At 46.1% G+C, this 20,495-nt stretch overlaps 1 protein-coding gene across 4 annotated transcripts in view; it reads right to left on the minus strand.

Moving 5' to 3' along the window:
- The window catches only part of LOC129181120 (mitochondrial 10-formyltetrahydrofolate dehydrogenase-like), a 53,845-nt gene extending 44,148 nt beyond the window's left edge, over positions 1-9,697 (minus strand). For 2 of the 4 annotated variants that reach the window (XM_054775833.1, XM_054775832.1), the window contains exons 1-2: positions 9,532-9,697; positions 5,798-5,942 (exon numbers count right to left, since the gene is read on the minus strand). In XM_054775833.1, the coding sequence (XP_054631808.1) occupies positions 5,798-5,942; positions 9,532-9,579 (193 nt within the window). In that variant the 5' untranslated portion in view covers positions 9,580-9,697. Of the gene's footprint in view, positions 1-1,874; positions 1,990-5,797; positions 5,943-9,286; positions 9,485-9,531 lie in introns of those variants that run through there. The other 2 variants (XM_054775835.1, XM_054775834.1) reach the window with 2 other exon arrangements.
- Positions 9,698-20,495: the final 10,798 nt, after the last annotated feature.

Here is a 20,495-nt window from a genome sequence, read left to right on the forward strand (position 1 = left end):
TGAATAAGATTAGCTTATATGTATAAAGGTATACTGTATGTCAAAACATTCTAGCCTAAATCTAATCCTTGAAGCAATTTTTGTCTACATTTAGGAATCTTCTAAGAGCATTTGGCTTACTTCTTACCTTGTAATAAGAACATTTGACTTCAATCTAGCTAAGTGACTAAGAACAACTTGCTTATTTTAGGAAAAGTCACACGACAAATATTCTAGTTATAAGAATTCTAGCCAAGCAACTTTTGCTTACCCCATTGGCGGAATGTTTTGCTTGAAATAAGAAAAGTTGTCTCATTTTGAGATCATTTGGGCTTCTTTCAAGTATGGCTGTTTTTGCAGCGTACACTGCAAATGATTTGCCACTTGCCAAGACTTCAAATCATATTTGTAGACGTGTTAGATCATTTGCCAACAGCAAATGATATGGCTGGAACTTTTTTTATTTAAAAACAGTGTAATTGGATCATTTTCTCCGGGTACTCCGGCTTCCTCCCACATTCCCAAAAACATGCAGGTCAGGTTAATTGGCGACTCTAAATTGCCCATAGGTATGAATGTGAGTGTGAATGGTTGTTTGTCTATACTGTATGTGCCTTGCGATTGGCTGGCGACCAGTCCAGGGTGTACCCCGCCTGTCGCCCGAAATCAGCTGGGATAGGCTCCAGCATGCCCCCGCGACCCTAATGAGGATGAAGCGGTATAGAAAAGGATGGATGGTAATTGGATCATTTAGGAAAACCTACTGTCATAAACACTATCAGGATTTTTTTTGGCATGATTTGCAAGTAAATGCACTAGTTTTTACGTTTATAAACTAGATCCAAATTTTCTTCACAGATTTTATGACATTTCATTTTAGATTTAATGTAGTAAATCTTTGTGAAATGCTTTGTGAAATTTGCCGTGCAGCCTTCCCATTGGTCCAAAATCTGCAAAACATTTATTTTCTGTGGGTGAGTCCATTCTTACATTTATAAGGTTTAGAAATCAGTTTCAAATTTTCTTAATATGTTGTTGAAGAATAATCAAAATTCGGTTTTTAGCTTGTTATTAGAAAAAATAACTCATTTCTGTCAAAAAACATTTTCATAAGAACTGGCTAGCTATACTTTCTTAATATAAGATTCTTTTTCTCAGGTGAAAATGGCTAAACAAGATTTTTTTTTAGGAAAAAAAATAAGGAATGGTTGCTTAAAATGGGACGTTTTTACTTTCTTGAAATGTCATTTTTGCAGTGTACCATCTGCTCAGATCTCCACAGGATGTCACAGAGCTGTGCCGTAATTTCCAGAGACAACCGGCGGCTTTTATAGGCTCTTTATAGGATCTAATTGGCTCGTGTTGGGGGGGGGAAACTCTGGCCACCTCAAGATTCGATGCGATTACGATTCAGAGGCCTTCGGAGTCATGGTAAATCGATCAGAGAGGTCTGACTTGACGACCGAAGGTTGTTTGTCTCTAAATATGAAGGCGCCATCTGCGATTTGTAGCCATTCCCTCGGTTGTCATTCACTGCTTTTAGTCCTCACCAACCGTGACGGACTTGGTGGTAGTGACATGGCTAATGACCTTCTATCCAATAACAGAATCTGGGTGCCACTTATGGGCTCTTGGGAAGTGAACATACTAGTGTACTTCGGGTAAGAGAGATTTTAGATTTACAAGCCAGAAATTCCCAGCATTTGCAATAAAACTGTTCAGGTATGCAGGAGGAAGTTGGTTGTTGGTGTTGTATCACTGCCACAGCCGCTCCCTTCCAGTTCAGAGTACACAGACAAAAGGAGAGTGACTAGACACTAAACATTTATCTAGTTTACAACGCTGCGGGTGTAAACTAAGCGGGGGGAATGTCAGCATTACCCCAGGTCACCCACCTCAATCTGTTGGGCTCGTCCGCCCACCTCCACCATGCCTATCGTTCCTCTGTCAACATCTGAGGGCAGGGCAGTCTAATCACAGGTTACCGTAGTCAGTGTCACCGTGACATTACTGCAGCTCAACGTGAAAAAAAAACATTATGACACTTGACCCTCCAGCATGACATGACTGCAAATTAAAGGCAAACAAGATGTCTGTCGATAAAGACGCCTGTTTACAGGTAACGGTGCTCACACAATAAATAGTCCAGCAGCAGTGGGTACAAAGTAGAAAAGCACTCGGAGCGCACAGACCGCCACGAAGCGCCACAGATCCCCCCCAAAATTGTGATTCACACCAAAATAACAATCTAACATTTTTTTGGATCAGTCTTTGATATCCGGAGCTCGTTGCCAGAATAAACGGCATACGAGGAACATTAGCAACGTGGCAGGAGGAAAGGAAAAAGCATGTAAAGAAGGGCTTAATGGCAATGTGGCTGCAGCCGGTGCTCCATGCAGAGCTGAAGCGAGACAGCAGAGGGTAGCACACCAACTAGGGCGAATCATCCATCCATCCATCCATTTTCTATACCGCTTCTTCCTCATTAGGGTCGCGGGGGTATGCTGGAGCCTATCCCAGCTGACTTCGGGCAACAGGTGGGGTACACCCTGGACTGGTCGCCAGCCAATCGCACGGCACATATAGACAAACAACCATTCACACTCACATTCATACCTATGGACAATTTAGAGTCGTCAATTAACCTCACCTGCATGTTTTTGGAATGTGGGAGGAAGCCGGAGTACCCGGAGAAAACCCACGCGCACACGGGGAGAACATGCAAACTCCACACAGAAATGCCCAGGGGAGAATCGAACCCAGGTCTTCCCGATCTCCAAGCTGTTACTGTGTTGGCCAACGTGCTAACCACTAGACCACCGTGCGGCCCAGGGCGAATCATGACACCTTTAAAAAAAATTCCTGGATCCAGACATTTCATCCAAATCCATTCAGAACCTTTCACTCCACGCTGTGCTTGGAGGAGGTAATACCTTTGGTCTTGTTGCGAGAGCCATCTGCCATGGCTTTCAAGCTAAACTTACCGATCACAATTCTCTCATCTTTGTCCATTTCTCCTTAATATTTGTTCCCGCTTGTGGCGCCATAGACACTCGGCCCACACCAGAGTTTGAGGAAGCAGCGGTGACTGTGGAGCTACCGGCAGGGACAAATACTGAGCAGAAATGGAGAAAGAAAAACGTATTTTGAAAGATATTTGTATCTACTGTTGCTGTGACTGGAATTGTCACAGATTATGTCGCCTTTCAGAGAGAAGCGAGAAGTTACCAGAGCACTGCCGTTATTTTTTATTGTCATTTATACAGCAGTATCTTTGTATACGAGTGCCCCAACTAACGAGTGTCGCATGATTTTTTGCTTTGAACCGTGAGCTATAATTTCAGTTATGAGCTGCTATTTAATGGCAGGCATAGCTGAGGACAGCTATTTCGGGGCTTGTGTCAATGTGTCCATGGCTGAAGACGAGAATGGATGTCAACAGCATTAGCAGCGCACTAGCTAGTCACGGGAAAAGTCAACACATCAGCAAAACATACGTGCATTATAGCGATGTTATACTGTATATGATGTATTGTGTAAAACTAAGACAGGAACAAAATCAAATTAAAAGCATGACATGAATACAGAGCCACTACCCACCAGTACCAGCCTGGACTTCAGAGAGGTTGCGTCCCACAAATATGCAATACATCAAATCTTACCTTTATGCATTCCCACATAGTATCAGCATTTGGAACCAAATATGAGGTGAAAGAACAAGGTTAAAAATACAGTATAGTAGTCTATCTGTGCAGCGTGGGACAAAGTTAGACGGTGCATTCAAGGACCGTCAAACCCATCCATCCATCCATCCATTTTCTATGTCCCTTATCCTAATTAGGTAATCTGGATCCCTATGGACCATTTAGAGTCTCCAATAAAGCTAACATGCATGTTTTTGGAATGTGGGAGGAAACCGGAGTACCCAGAAAACCCCCCCACACACGCCCAACGGAGATTGGAACTCAGGTTTTCCGACCTCCTGACTGCATCTGTGTGACCAACATGCTAACCACTAGACCACCTTAAAACCAAGTGGGACAAAACTGCTCGCATTAAACATGCAAAAACTGGGGGATTTCTAACTGTATATTATGTTTTGAATAAAACAATGACCCATATTTCCAAAATTGATATCCCTCTAGATCAGTAGTCTCAGACTAGGGCGGTACCTCAGCTGAAGGAAACAAACACGGTAAGGTATATGGCTCTAGAGGGCAGTACGTCCAACGCCTCATCGCCTTGACGCGTTCTCTCGCTCATTCATTCATTCCTCCACTCGGCTGGGCGGAGGAGAAGCCGTGAAGCCGCTGACTCCCCTCAGCGCCGCCGCTTCTCCGCCGATCTTTGCTCAGAAATGAAGGAGGCGCTGTGATCTGTGATCCAGCCTACGTCTGTCTGTAGCGATCTCCATCAGAGAGCTGCTGTGTGTTTGTTCTTCTCCCAAACTCCGACCTATGTAACAGTGCACTTTTCATTTCTCTTTTATGTGTTATTACACAAAGATGGCTTATATTTTGACACACCTTTACAGTACATTACTTCATGGATGTCTATGGAGCACATATAGACAAACAACCATTCACACTCACAGTCATACCTATTATTATTTAGAGTCGCCAATTAACCTCACTTGCATGTTTTTTTGGGAATGTGGGAGGAAGCCGGAGTGCCCGAAAAAAACCCCCACACACACACACACGGGGAGAACATGCAAACTCCACACAGAAATGCCCAGGGAAGAATCGAACCCAGATCTTCCCGATCTCCAGGCTGTTCCTGTATTGGCCAACGTGCTAACCACTAGACCACCGTGCGGCCCATAATTCAACCAATCAGTAATAAATAATATTATTTATTATTAACCAATCCGTAATAAATAATATTACTGATTGGTAATAAATAATATTACTGATTGGTTGAATTATTTTCTAAGTATTTCTAAGTAATAAATAATATTACTGATTGGTTGATTATTTTCTTATTCTTAATTCTTTTTTTTTTCATCTTATTTTGTGTTAAAAAATAAAGATATTTGAGAACATTGGAATGTTTTTATCAGAGCTTTACTTGTGGAAATCCTGATGCGGCCCAGCCTCACCCAGACTCTGCCTCCAGCGGCCCCCAGGTAATTGAGTTTGAGACCCCTGCTCTAGATAAAACAGAGATTTACATCCCTACTTATTGTACATAAAAACGTCTTTCTATCTGCTATTAAATGCCATCAATTATGAGTTAGCTGTGTTTTCATGGACTGGCAGCCCTGATATAAATATCAGGAATATTCTTTACTCACTGATTGACTGAGAGGCAGAGGTTGTTTGCTGTTCACCTCCTGGTGAGCCAAGCTGCCGAAAGCAGGCAGCACCCAAGTACCCCCAGACAAACCGCCACACATCGCCACCCACCCCATCTGAATTCTTATTTTGTCCCATGTTTCTCCCTGCATTGCTACGTTGTGCATTAAAAAAGGTATCGTGCTTACCCTATAATTTCATGTGCATTTTAATGTCTTTTTTTGATGTTTTTCATAGGTAGCGCATTAAAAAGAGTGGTCGGTCATGTAAACTGGCGGGGCTGGCATTGGCAGGGCAGAGGAAAAATGCGGGACGGCGCCACGACCCCGCAGCTGAAGCGGGAAAAAGAAAAACTACTACTAATAATAATAGGTAGATAAATTCTAATAAATGTGAATAGTATAGTATGGATTAGTATAAAAGTAGAAATACAGCAAATACTAATTAGTGCAATAGAAGATCAATCATTGCAACATGGTTAACTTCTAACTGATTTCAAAGCAAATGAGGTCTTTACTCACCAAGGGGGTCAGCCTTGCCATCCTTGTCAGGTACCGTGAACACGCCAACCACCTTGTGACCCTTTTCCCTCAGGTTGCTGTACACCTCCTTACCAAACAGGCTCTGGCCAATTATAGCGAGTTTCAGCCTATTCTGCAAATGACACTGGAGTGGGAGGGAACAAGACATCAGTTTCAGGCATCCACCCATTTCCCGCACCGCTTGTCCTCACTAGGGTCGGGGGGTATGCTTTGATTTCAAGCCCCCTTTCAAGTCAACACTTTGACCAAGTTATCATAGATGATGCAACTCAAACGGTGACAGATTTACTAATCTTATTTCATTAAATTTAGAATTTGTGAGTATCGTTGGAAGGCCCGTGAAATAAAACTCTTGCAGGGAATGAAAGGTCAGCTTCACTTGAATGTTTGAAAAAAATAGTCAAACCACACGTGGACTTGGTGCGGTATTGTAAAATCTAACAAGATGATTGCAATGTCTGAAGACGTTGCGTGTGAATGCCCAAGCCTAATGAGGTGGGGGGAAAACGCGAATGAGCGAAAAAAGGACTATGACGTCATGAAAGACTAAATATGTACTGTATGATGTCTGGATTGTGCTGAACGGTTTAATTCAATAGTTTTATTGTCATATGCATAGTAAAAATGTACCAATAAATTAAGCAACAACAACAGAAGAGACATTAACACAGATAAATAATACAAATAAATAAATAAATAAATAAAGTGCTATAAGTGTGTGCGTGTGTTGTGTGCGGCGTGTGTGAGTGCTTCGTTGAGAAGCCTGATGGCCTGTGGGTAAAAGCTGTTTGCCAGCCTTGTGGTCCTGGACTTCAAACTCCTGTAGCGTCTGCCTGACGGTAGGAGTGTGAATAATGAGTGTTGTGGATGTGTGCTGTCCTTGATGAGGTTGTGTGTTCTTCGTAGGACTCTAGTTTTATAAATGTCTTGCAGTGAGGGGAGGGCTGCCCCAACAATGTTCTGTGAAGTCTTAATCAACTGCTGGAGTGCCTTCCTATCACGTGTTGTACAGTTACCGTACCAAGTCGTAGTCTCACATAGTCGTAGTCTAAACACCCAGTTACAGAGGGAGGGTGACAGGCCAAGTGTGAGGAGCTTATCTGTGAGTTTGTGGGGGCAGACTGTATTAAAAGCAGAGCTATAGTCTATAAATAGCATTCTGACATATGTGTCCTGGCCCTGTGGGTGAGAAAGGGCTGTGTGGACGGCAGTGTTGACTGCATCATCCGTGGACCGGTTCTGGCGATATGCAAACTGTAGAGGGTCCACAGTTGCCGGGATGCTCTTTTTGATGTGGGTCATGACTATTCTTTCAAAGCACTTCATTACAATAGGAGTGAGTGCTATAGGGCGATAGTCATTCAAGCAGGTCACGTTGCTCTTTTTGGGTACGGGCACTGTGGTGGTGGACTTAAAGCAGGTCAGTACAGATGCTTGTGCAAGCGACAGGTTAAATATGTCAGCAAGCACATCAGCTAGCTCTGATGAGCAAACCCGAAGTGCACGTCCTGAGATGTTGTCTGGGCCTACTGCTTTTTGTGGGTTTGTTTTGTTCAGAACCCTGCGCACATCAGCTGATGTCACCATGAGAGGTGAGTCCTGTGTGTGTGTGTGTGCTGATGTTGGAATGGTTGAAAATGTTGAAGTACTAAGTAATAATTAAGATCAAAGGAATATCCATCTATAAGTGAATTAGTTTTCTGGAAAAATGGGAATTTGGGGGAAAATTTGAAATTTTTAAATGTGAAAAATAGATATCCTTAATTGTGCTGAAGGATTTGATGTTGGGATTGCTGGAATTGAAAATTGTTGAAGTAGTGGAGTTATCAAGATCAAAGGAAATAGTAATTAAGATCAAAGGAAACGTGGGGAAGTCAGGAAACGTTGCAATTTTTCTTTTTTTTTTGTTTTCATGGTAAAATGGTTTAAATCGGTTGAGAAATGTTGGAATGGTGGACGTTTGAAAAATGGCCCTATTCATTTTCATTGGGAAAAATTCTGTAAAATGTTTGCATTTTTGGAAAATCTGGGATTGTTTTTTTTTTTTAACTGAAATGGTCGCCGAGGATTCCCAAACGAGCTGAACAATTTGATACTTGAATGGTGTGAATCAGTTGAAAAATGAAGGAGGAGTTAGTGGACAAGAAACACAGTGAGAGTAGTGACATGCGGCAAACCTCAAGCTCCGTATTTCCGTGATGAAACTTTCGTATGAAATCACATTGTGTGTTTTCCTGTGCTTTTTTTCTACAACTGCGGTAAGGCACTGTCGGCGATGTAGTGTCGTGATAGCAGAACATAACATGGATCCTTACGTTCTATAAAACACGGCAAAACTCCACAGTCCACAACGGAGATGGTCTGGTTATCCGAAGCAATAAACGTGACTACCTTTGCAGTGATCCGCTTTTCCTTTTCACTCTTTTTGGATATTTGTCTTTCCTCTGAAAGGCCAGAGTTCGTTGCTTTGGCATAGCAGCCTTTTCGACGGTGGCCTTACGAACCGTTTCATACCCTGTTTTATGTCTGGTACCCAGGTGTGATGATTAACATTGTCGTACTGAACGCAGCTCTGCTCATACCACCCCTTGAAATTGTCATTTTGCACACATTTTGCAGCAATTTTATTGAAATATTTTTAAATATCCTAATGAGTCCAATACTTCTTTCACAAACAACTATTTTCTTTTCAGTGATGCAGAGATGCACGAGACAATACCACTAATACATCACTACTATCAGGAGAACCAGAGTATGGAGGGGGAGGAGCCACCTGATGTGGCCCAGCAAGGTGCACTGTATTCAGGCACACGCTCCGAGAAACCAGTGTGATGCCACGGAGGTCTCTGGCAGACCTTTTGCACTTTTCAAATGCCATGGCGCTGGCGTTTTAGGTGGGTCCCCCCCATGACCCCCACCACCCGCCACCCCACCCCCACCCCACCCCCCCATGAAAAATGTCTCTGAAATGGTGAATGTTTGTTTACAAGTGAGCTCGGGGCAAGTTATGACAGGCCGTTAACGTCACAGGCAGGAGAAAAAAAGGAGTGTTTGAATTGCTCATCCCCTCATGGGGGGATGATTTGTTTTAAAATGGAGCCCAGAATTCCTGGCTGCACCCCCGTGCTAGTCACTCCCGCCAGCCTACACTGGTTCTCCTTCAATTCCAAGAAGAAATATGTTTGCTTTACACATGGCCACTTGTGCTTTAGCCTTTATCATTAAGCATTGTCATTGGCTGAAAGCACATGTGCGAAAAGCTATTGGCTGATCACAACCACGCCCACGCCCGTCCCATATCTGTCCCAGACATGTGTCAGGCAAAAACGGGTGTAGAGTTTCCCATGCCGCTGTGAGTTGGCGCTGTCAAGTGCGTTGCCTTGTTGCATTTTCAACGCGTCCACGACTATGAGCCACTGGTGATTGTTGGACATTGAGTCAGAAAAGGCCATGATAGCAAATACATACCTATCAATATCGTAATCCCGGTAAAAAGGGTCAGAAGCTGATGCAACACGCCTCGATTTTGCACAGTATGCAACCCAGCAAAAAAAGAAGAAAAAGCCAGCATATTCTTATGGGAGTGAATAATTCGCACTCCCGTGGAAGCACTGAGGAGCAATACTGGCTCTGTTCGCTCGCGTGTTCAAACGCATAAACGTGGCATCGTTCATTAAATAATGCAGCGAAATCACTGCAGACGTTTTACTCACAGAAGTGGAGGAAAAATTCCGGAAGACCTGGCTCGCTGTCCACAGCATGGTGGCGTTTTTGCGACGAACGGAATCCGACTGTGAACTCGCGCGAGCTGTGTGTGAAATGCGCACAAAATCCCAATCTTTGTACGTGTCGGAGTCAGAGAACCTCCAGCCAGTCACAGTCAGCACGCAGCCGGGGTGGCGGGGTCGATCCGGGTGTCGATAATATCGATGTGGATGGGTAGTATCTGTGTCGATGATAACTTCCAGTTTATTTTTACAAATTTCTGTGGACGTTGTCGACATAGTTACAGTTACATATTTTTGTGAGCTACAACTTACTTACTAATTTTGCTCTATTAATTTTATTTAGCTTAAACAATTTAGTGTAGTAAAAGGCAGGGGTTATTAACTATATTTGTCCGAGGGCCAAATGGCATCATAAAATAATAATATCTTAAGCAATAAACTGTTATTTGGTATATGAATGTAGTATTTTTTAGCCTTTGTCAGTGTGAACCAGTGTTGGGAGTAACAGTGTCAAAAATAACAGCGTTACTAACGTCATCTCATTCATTACTATTTCAAACGTTACAGCACAGTTACCACTACTGAGAGTACGATGCGGTGTGTTATTGTGCACTGATATCCCTATCGATGACCTGGATGTCACTTCTGTTCGCTCCTGCTACTACAGGAAGCTACACAGCTAGTCAACGAGAGCTGACGCAATAATTACCTTCCCTGGTAACTAGTAACATTAATGAAGGGCTAATTCTGCAACTCAGTGAATTGTTTTCTTTGGTGGGGGGAGGGTCAAGGAACTATAATGACTTTTTAAAAGTGTAAAACTCATCGTACCTGTACTGCAGCAAGCCAGTAAAGTCCAGCGTCTTGCCTGACTTTCATTTGACAAACACCCATCAGTGATCAGTGGTTTCATTTAGAAAGGTTACGTACACACAAAATAGGGCCTGAAAATCAAACCAAGGTGAGTGACGTTAAAGGGAATCCGCTCTAATGTGGACGGTCTCGCATTTTCTCAATAAAATGGCCGACTTGTTGATCTACGTTCCTTCCCTCACCTATGGTCGTGGGTAGTGACCCAAAGGACAAGATGGCGGGTACAAGCGGCCGACATGAGTTTCCTCCGTCGGGGGGCTGGGCTGTCTTAAAAATAAGGTGAGAAGCGCTGTCATCAGAACCGCTGCATGAGGTGCATCTGGCCTCCCGGACGCCTCCCTGGGGAGGTCTTCAGGGTGCGTCCGTTCTGTCTGGAGAGACACACATGGCAGTAGCAAGGTGGGGGACGTGTCTTGCCCCCAGGACACACCCTGTTGGAACCGACAACCTGTTTCTGGACGACCTGCTCTACCTCCTGAGCCACGGCCGCCCCAACCTCGTCCCTGATACTAGCGTAAATTAATAAAGCTTTATCCTGAAACTAGTTGGCAGCCTAAATCCATCTGAAATGCACAAAAGGACTTTCCAAATATAAGATAAACAGACTCCATATTAGGGAAAAATACTTCAAACTAGCAAAATGATCTGGCTATGCATCTACTTCTACATTAAGATTTCTATATCTAGAAATTAACAGGACCTTTAAGCTGAAAACACTTCTTTTCAGAATAAAATACTTCACGCAAGCAATAAAAAGTGAAATATTATTAAAAGAAGTGAAAAAGAAATTACATCACTGCAAAAACAGCATTACTTGATGGAGGAGTAGGAGCACTATTTTAGTGTCCTACAATGTCTAGAGTCTCCAATTTACCTATCACACATATGGAAGGAAGCCAGTACCCAGCTACGGGATCACTGCAGGGACATCAGAGATGGCCACCAGTAGCATAGAAAGCTACCCAGCTAAATAGATAGCCATGCTGATTTACTTATTCTAAACTAAAGAAAGTGTTTCAGACGGAACAGGGAAGGAGAACAGAAATGACAAAAACTTACCACTTCCACACAGAAAGGGAGGAGAACCTTTTTTTCCACTCGATCTCAGCTCTGCTGGCTGAGTAGCCAGCGTCCATGCAGAGTGAAAGATAACGTCATCTAACAACATTACCGACGCCTAATCATCACGATCAACAAATTAAAGGCAAAATCACAAAATCGTTCAATAATCGTTCAATTAAAAAAAGGATCGGCTCATTTACGTGGTATCAGATTGATACCAAAATGTGCAGTATCGCCCAACCCCAGCACGCACCCACAAAGGAGTACGTAGTGTTTAGCTGGCAGTCTGCGTGCGCGTTCTCGCGCTTGTTTCCTCCTCCTTCTGCTCCTCCCTCAGGCGCGCGCACTTTTCCCATTTGGGGCATCATGTCTTTGATGTAGGTATTGCAGCAGGTGCTTGCACGTGCGCACTTGTGGATCTCGGTGTGCCGAGTCGTGTGTGGAAACGAGCCCATGACCCAAAGGAGATCTTCTGTAGCGTCCCGACGGAGACACCAAGAGAAAGGCTGACATGGTCTTTTGAAGCTTTGATGCCAACAGCAGTGCCCATTCCGGTCTTTGGAACGGCTTTTTAAAATGATGAGAGCGGGTCCTCGGAATTGGAACGTTCTGATATTTGTGCCACATAGAAGTGTGCAGTTCCAAATGGCGTCATTGCCAGTCCTATTTAATTGCATTGTTATTAGTCCGTTGATGTAAAATGTCTTAGTTGATAGTAGGGGAACATGTTATTTTACTTGTCACATGACCGCGACTCTTTAATCGCTATTTGATTGGACCAAATGTTTCAAATACTTCTATAAATGACATTGCATATTTGTTTTGCTTTGCACAAACGGTGTTTATTGTGACATCTGGCGGCATCACCGTGAAACGAGCATCACGTGCTCATTCACCGCCATGAAGTGGACAACTGGCGCGGAAAAGCTTTGATGGATTTGAAATTGTCACACAAGCTTGAAGCTTCAGTGATGTTATTGTTCCGCTTTCTCGAGCTTTTTGGAATGGGACACATTTGTTGTGTGGGCCTCTCCTGTCTTTGAAAGTAAATCATTCCTACAGAAAAAAAAGTATTTCACTACATTTCACATTGTTGTTTGCCACATTTGTCCATGAGTTTTTGAATTCCACATTTTCTATCTGCCTTCTCAGTTGTAGAAAACAGCTTTAGGTCGTTGTCTGCAGACGTGTAGAAGGCACGGGCGCCTGAGGCTGCATGGGGCCGTGTCCTGCGCCAGTCCTCCTTCGCTCGCTCCCTCGCAATATCGCACTTTTCCAGAAATGAATGAATGAATGAATGAATGGCTGTTTGGTGGTAGACTATGGTTTGTAATGAGTCCAAAACATATTGGAATACAGGTGATACGTAGTATTGTAGTCACTATGACACAAAACACTGAGCTATTAGCTTGCATGACATACGGTACCTTAACACTGCATGAAGCCAGCCATGGCATGTCCCACATGATAGAGCGGAAACAAGCTTCTCCTGTTTCATGTGGAAGTGCTAAGTCTTGCCTTTTTAAGTTTAGAAGAAATAAATTCAAGGCTAACTGGTTAGCTCGCTAGCTTGCTAGCTAAGGGTGGTCTCCAGTCCCTGCAGCATAAGAGTTGCAATAAGTGATGTGTCGGTCACGAACGAATCGGCTCTAAGAGCCGGCTCTTTGAAATGAACGACAGGAGTCGTTTGGGAGCCGATCAGTTTTTTTCCTGGTGAAGGTCATTGGTCAAGATGTGTGGTGGCGTGTCCACACTAAGCAGGGGGCGGGGCGGGGTTTCACACGCTGTGATTTGACCTATTGGGCCGCATGGTGGTCTAGTGGTTAGCATGTTGGCCACACAGTCACAGTCTGGAGATGAAAAGACCTGGGTTGGATTCTCCGTTGGGTATTTCTGTGTGGAGTTTGCATGTTCTCCCCGTGTGTGGAGGGGTTTTCTGGGTACTCCGGTTTCCTCCCACATTCCAAAAACATGCATGTTAGCTTCATTGCCAGGGAGCATCAAACATGGGACATTGAAAGGTGGACAGAAGTTTTATTCTCTGATGAGAAAAAAATGTAACCTTGACGGTCCAGATGGCTTCCAACGTTACTGGCATGACAAGGAGATCCCACCTGAGATGTTTTCTACCCGGCACAGTGGAGGGGGGTCCATCATGGTCTGGGGTTCTTTTTCATTCAGTGGAACACCGGAGCTTCAGGTGGTGCGGGGTCGTCAATCGGCGGCTGCTTATGTGCAGACGTTGCAGCGGGCATCCCTCATGTCCGACGGCCCTCGTCTGTGTGTGTTTTTTTTCAAGCCAACAGGGGGCCTCAATGCTGCATGTTCAGCCTCACCTGAGGAGAATAAAAATGTCCTCTTTTGTGCCCTGTCCACACAGAAGATTCAAGAGTTTTATTGTCATATGCATAATAAAACAGGCAGTTATACTATGCAATGAAATTCTTATTCTGTTCATTCTCCCAAGAAAAGAAAGAAAACACAAGAAAGAATATCAAGGGAAATTTATTGGTACATATGTTTCTTATGTTCTTATTCTTTCTTGTGTCTGTGTAGGCTCTCAGTCGTACAGGAGTTGTCCATCGAGGGAAAGGCTTCTTGAGACGTCATCTGTACTTCTGTGAAGAAGGTGTTGGACGTTTCGCTCCTCATCCGAAGAGCTTCGTCAGCAAACTAACAAGTGCTGATAGCCTAGGCCTTAAATACAGTAAGAGTGGGCGGAATTGGTGTGCCAACACCCTCCTCCTATTGGTTCCTTACACTAAGCCTGGGCGGAGTAGTGGTATAATCATCTCCTGCCATTAGCACCTCCGATAAAAGGGAAGTGTCGCTTCCTGAGTTGGGTATGAACGACTCTGATACTATATCGTTAGCATCTATTGTTCTGGCTCGGCCCTGGCTTCACCTCATTTGCAAGACTAAGAGCTGGGGGTGGACGGCAGAGGTCAGGGCTGCCGTCAAGCTGAAGAAGGAGTCCTATCGAGCATGGATGGCTTGTGGGACTCCTGAAGCAGCTGACGGGTACCGGCAGGCGAAACGGCACGCGGCTTCGGCGGTGGTCGAGGCAAAAACTCGGGTGTGGGAGGAGTTCGGTGAGGCCATGGAACACGACTTTCGGTCGGCCTCGAAGAGGTTCTGGCAAACCGTCCGGCGCCTCAGAAAGGGGAAGCAGTGCCCGGTCCACACTGTTTACAGTGGGGACAGGAGCCTGCTGACCTCGACTGAGGATATAGTTGGGCGGTGGAAGGAATACTTTGAGGCCCTTCTCAATCCCACTGACATACCTTCCATAGAGGAAGCAGAGACTGAGGATACGAACGCGGACAGTTCCATCACCGTGGCTGAGGTATCTGGGGTAGTCAAAATGCTCCCCAGTGGCAAAGCTCCGGGGGTGGACGAGTTTCGCCCTGAATTCCTCAAGGCTTTGGATGTTGCGGGACTGTCTTGGCTGACACGTCTCTTCAACATTGCGTGGAAGTCGGGAACAGTACCTCTGGATTGGCAGACTGGGGTGGTGGTCCCCCTTTTCAAGAAGGGTGACCGGAGGGTGTGTTCCAACTATAGGGGGATCACACTCCTCAGCCTCCCTGGGAAAGTCTATTCCAGGGTGCTGGAGAGAAGGGTACGACCGTTAATCGAACCTCGGCTACAGGAGGTGCAATGTGGTTTTCGTCCTGGTCGCGGAACACTGGACCAGCTCTACACCCTTGCAAGGGTCCTGGAGGGTACTTGGGAGTTTGCCCAACCGGTCTACATGTGCTTTGTGGACCTGGAAAAGGCATTCGACCGTGTCCCTCGCGGTGTCCTGTGGGGGGTGCTCCGGGAGTATGGGATTGGTGGCGCGCTACTACGTGCCATTCAGTCCTTGTACCAGGAGCCTGGTTCGCATTGCCAGTAGTAAGTCAAGCCTGTTTCCGGTGAACGTTGGCCTCCGCCAAGGCTGCCCTTTGTCACCGATTCTGTTAATAATTTTCATGGACAGAATTTCTAGGCGCAGCCAAGGTGTCGAGGGAGTCCAGTTCGGGGGCACTAGGATCTCATCTCTGCTATTTACAGACGATGTGGTCCTGATGGCCTCATCGGGCTGTGACCTGCAGCGTTTACTGGGACGGTTTGCATCTGAGTGTGAAGCTTCTGGGATGAGACTCAGCACCTCCAAATCCGAGGCCATGGTTCTCAGTTGGAAAAGGGTGGATTGCTCCCTCTGGGTTTGGAATGAGGTCCTGCCCCAGGTGGAGGAGTTCAAGTATCTCTGGGTCTTGTTCACGAGTGAGGGAAGGTTGGAGCGTGAGGTCGATAGGCGGATCGGCGCAGCGTCTGCAGTAATGCGGTCGCTGCACCGGACCGTCGTGGTGAAGAGAGAGCTGAGCCGGAAGGCAAAGCTCTCAATTTACCGATCGATCTATGTTCCCACCCTCACCTATGGTCATGAGCTTTGGGTCATGACCGAAAGAACGAGATCGCGGATACAAGCGGCTGAAATGAGTTTTCTTCGTACAGTAGTGGGACTCACCCTAAGAGACAGGGTGAGGAGCTCGGTTATCCGAGAGGAGCTCAGAGTAGAGCCGCTGCTCCTTCACATCGAGAGGAGCCAGCTGAGGTGGCTCGGGCATCTAGTCCGGATGCCTCCCGGACGCCTCCCTGGTGAGGTGTTTCAGGCATGCCCAGCAGGGAGAAGGCCCCGGGGAAGACCTAGGACACGCTGGAGGGATTATGTCTCACAGCTGGCCTGGGAACGCCTCAGTGTCCTCCCGGTGGAGCTGGAGGAGGTGGTCGGGGACCGGGAAGTCTGGGCTTCCCTACTGAGACTGCTGCCCCCGCGACCCGGACCCGGATAAGCGGAGGAAAATGGAATGGAATGGAAAGAGCTGGGGGTTTTGGTCTCAGTAACCTGCTGAACACAGGGTCCAAATTAAACCTGAAGCCACCATTCCGATTCAATGATGGGTTCTGTTGTTTGACAAAAATAGCTTCCTTTACTCCTCTTTCAAACCATCTGTTTTCTTTGGCCAAATCTTGAATCCTGAAAATAGTGATTGGTTGCTTTAAGGTGTAGATGTACTGCTGAATGAGGACCACTCGAATTGTTCCTGCGATGTTGATAAAGCCTTTTTTGGAGCATTTGCTTAGTTTCCCCAATGTAGTGCTCTTTGCATTCCTCATCTTTACAGTGGATGGAATAGACCACATTGCCCTGTTTTTGGTTTGGAGACAAAGCTCCAAATTGTCCACATTGCTCTGTTTTTGGTTTGGAGACAAGGCTCCAAATGGAGACAAGGCTCCAAACCAAAAACAGAGCTGGATGTGCGATTGTGGACTCTGACTGACTGGGGCCTGCCTGTTAGAAAGTTAAACACCCAGTTACAGAGGGAGGGAGACAGGCCTCACAGTGTGAGGAGCTTATCTGTGAGTTTGTGGGGGCTGACTGTATTAAATGCAGAGCTATAGTCTATAAATAGCATTCTGACGTATGTGTCCTGGCCCTGTAGGTGAGAAACGGCTGTGTGGATGGCAGTGTTGACTGCATCATCCGTGGACCGGTTCTGGCGATATGCAAACTGTAGAGGGTCCACAGTGGCTGGGATGCTCTTTTTGATGTGGGTCATGACTATTCTTTCAAAGCACTTCATAACAATAGGAGTGAGTGCTATAGGGCGATAGTCATTCAAGCAGGTCACGTTGCTCTTCTTGGGTTCGGGCACTATGGTGGTGGACTTAAAGCAGGTCGGTACAGATGCTTGTGCAAGCGACAGGTTAAATATGTCAGCAAGCACATCAGCTAGCTCTGATGAGCAAACCTGAAGTGCACGGCCTGAGATGTTGTCTGGGCCTGCTGCTTTTCGTGGGTTTGTTTTGTTCAGAACCTTTCGCACATCAGCTGATGTCACCATGACAGGTGAGTCCTGTGTGCTCCCCAAGTCCAGCCACCCTCTCTGCTCATCAGGAGTTTGGGTGTCAAAGTGGGCATAGAACTCATTCAGCTCATCTGGAAGTGTGGTTTGGCTGGACGTGGCTACGCTACTCTGCTGACGATAGTCTGTGAAACGTTACTGGGAGTTTTTTGGGGGGCTGGTTGAAAACAATTCGCGTCCGCACTGTGCTGGATTCGTAAATAGTTGCATCCAGATGGGGTGTAGTGTGGATTTTAGGCCCAGTGTGTTATACACGGTGTTAAAATGGCTGTACAGTCACAGACGTGAGATTGTACTAAAAAAACAACAGGAAACCAAACGAGGGTGTGTGGGCGAACCCTGAGAGCAAAGTGGGTAAAGTGTGACTGGAATGGAGGAAGCGGGATTCAACCCACCGATCCTCCAGTTACTGATGGACCCTAGCGTGGGTCCCCAGCCATGCTGCCCCCATCAATAAGGTTTAGAGAAGCAATGATGGGTCCTAAAGTCTACCTAACATCTGGGCTGGGAAACTCAAGAGTTTTCTTTCGTCATTCTCATTGGTGGAAATTCACAGAAGCATTCACACAAACCAGTCGTTTGTGTGCTGCATATTTCACCAACCATCTTAGCCATCCACTCATATCAAGTGAAAAACTGTCAGAGATCCACTTTGGCACAAGTTTGACCAGAAGCCAGCATGGAATGAATGAAGTCACCTGACATAGCTGAGAACCTGTTCTCCGGCATGAGCACCTGTCACACCCTGACACTGAAACATGCCACTCAGGGTGAGTGGAACGTTGAGCATATTTAACATAACACACATACAGTACATGAGTTAACATGACATAATGCGCCATGTTGTGGAAAAGACTGCGTTGAAAACAAAAACATCTCAAGAAATCAGAAGTTGCACATGAATGCTGAAAAGCTGTTTGTTAAATGTGGAATGATGGAAAAGAGTGGGAGTTCTTGGGCCAGAAAATGTGAAATTTCACTTGGGTTTGGATCAGGATGGGCAAACTGCGACCCGAGGGTCCACGTCAGGCCCGCCAAGCGTCTTCATTTGGCCCACTGAGCATTTCCAAATACCTTTTTTGAAACCTTTAACTTCAAAGCTGCACATGAAATTCTCCGCAACCTAAGAGAGGTCTCAAGGACCACTCTGTAAAATGAATTCCACCCCCCCCTTACGTGTTCGTTGATCTCCAATTATGAGAGGGAATAAGACTCACACTCCAATTGACAAGGTTTACAAAATGTATTGAAAATGTGTCAGACAGAATAGTTTCACATTGTTTGGATATCCGGAATAACTGTCTCTCCTAATGTCCTCCTGCGGCTTCCTGACCAGAAGGAGAGAGAGTCCGCCTCGAGCGATGCGCTCCCAGCTTTTCATAGGAGTTTTCCCAGACTGCTGCCGTGTGGTCTGGCGTCAAGATATCTTATCCTTCATATTTTTTGGTGATGACAGCTGAGAATTGCGTTTTAGCTGACGTGGTAGAACTCTCATCAGCACCTTTTCTTGCACACAATAGCACGTGCACTCCCAGCATAGTACATCCTATCTTTGGCCCAGTTGCCCCTTTCTCTGATCATATCTGACTGCTGATGATGTGAATGCACTTTATCTTTGTGTCTTTATGACCTACTTAAATAAATGTTCATCCATTCAGGTAACAAATTAATAAAACGGTATTCCTATCATCTTACTTGGAATAAAGATTTACTCAGCTAACAAGTTAATGAAACACTATTATCCTACACCGGCAACATGCCTTGCAGTGCTATTGTGGCACGCTGGAGTTGTACAAGAAATAGTCAGATGCAATCTGGCGATCCAAACAACACAAAACGTCAACACAAAACGTCAACACACACGTGACGCACGACGTAACCTGCCTACTGCACCATGTGTGCGTACAGATAAATATCTACGCAAAATACTCATGCCAAAATTATACCCATAAAGTCCTGCCGCAAGGTATGCTGGGTAGCTTGTGGTACTCTCTCTCCCAACATTTTGCCGTGTTTGTCGCATTCTGGTCAGCATGCCCCCCGGACACCTCCCAGGGGAGGCGGTCAGGGCACGTCCAACTGGTCGGAGCCCTCAGGGAAGACCCAGGATGCGTTGGAGAGACTATGTCTCTCAACCGGCCTGGGAACACCCCGGGATCCGCCGGGAAGAGCTGGACGAAGTAACTGGGGAGAGGGAAGCCTGGGCTTCCCTGCTTTGGCTGCTTCCCCCGCGACCCGACCACGGATCAGTGGTAGAAGATGGATGGATGTCGAATTTTTACTTGACTGCAAAATATGCTGAGGAGGTTGTCAGGGAAGTAAACAAGGAGGGAGGTTAACATACTCTTGATAGCCAATGTTCACAGCTCATATTGTTGTTGCCACTGGACTACCCAGCATGCCTTGCGGCACTTGTAAATAACAGTTTAAGTTACGTGTAATGTTTACCTCTTAGCTAGTGGTGGTGGTAGTGGTAGTGGTGGTGATGGTGGTGATGGTGCTGGTGGTGCTGGTGCTGGTGGTGCTGGTGCTGGTGGTGGTGGTGGTAGTGGTGGTGATGGTGGTGGTGGTGATGGTGGTGATGGTGGTGGTAGCGGTGGTGGTAGTGGTGGTGGTGGTAGTGGTGGTAGTGGTGGTGGTGGTGGTGATGGTGGTGGTAGTGGTGATGGTGGTGGTAGTGGTGGTGGTGGTAGTGGTGGTGGTGGTGGTGATGGTGCTGGTGGTGATGGTGGTGGCAGTGGTGGTAGTGGTAGTGGTGGTGGTGGTGGTGGTGGTGATGGTGCTGGTGGTGATGGTGCTGGTGGTGGTGGTGATGGTGGTGGTGGTAGTGGTGGTGGTGGTAGTGGTGGTGATGGTGGTGGTAGTGGTGATGGTGGTGGTAGTGGTGGTGGTGGTAGTGGTGGTGGTGGTGGTGATGGTGCTGGTGGTGATGGTGGTGGCAGTGGTGGTAGTGGTAGTGGTGGTGGTGGTGGTGGTGGTGATGGTGCTGGTGGTGATGGTGCTGGTGGTGGTGGTGATGGTGGTGGTGGTGGTGGTGGTGGTGGTAGTGGTGGTGATGGTGGTGCTGGTGGCGATGGTGCTGGTGGTGGTGGTGATGGTGGT

This window comes from Dunckerocampus dactyliophorus, chromosome 5 (assembly GCF_027744805.1).
Source record: "Dunckerocampus dactyliophorus isolate RoL2022-P2 chromosome 5, RoL_Ddac_1.1, whole genome shotgun sequence".
NCBI lineage: Eukaryota > Metazoa > Chordata > Actinopteri > Syngnathiformes > Syngnathidae > Dunckerocampus > Dunckerocampus dactyliophorus.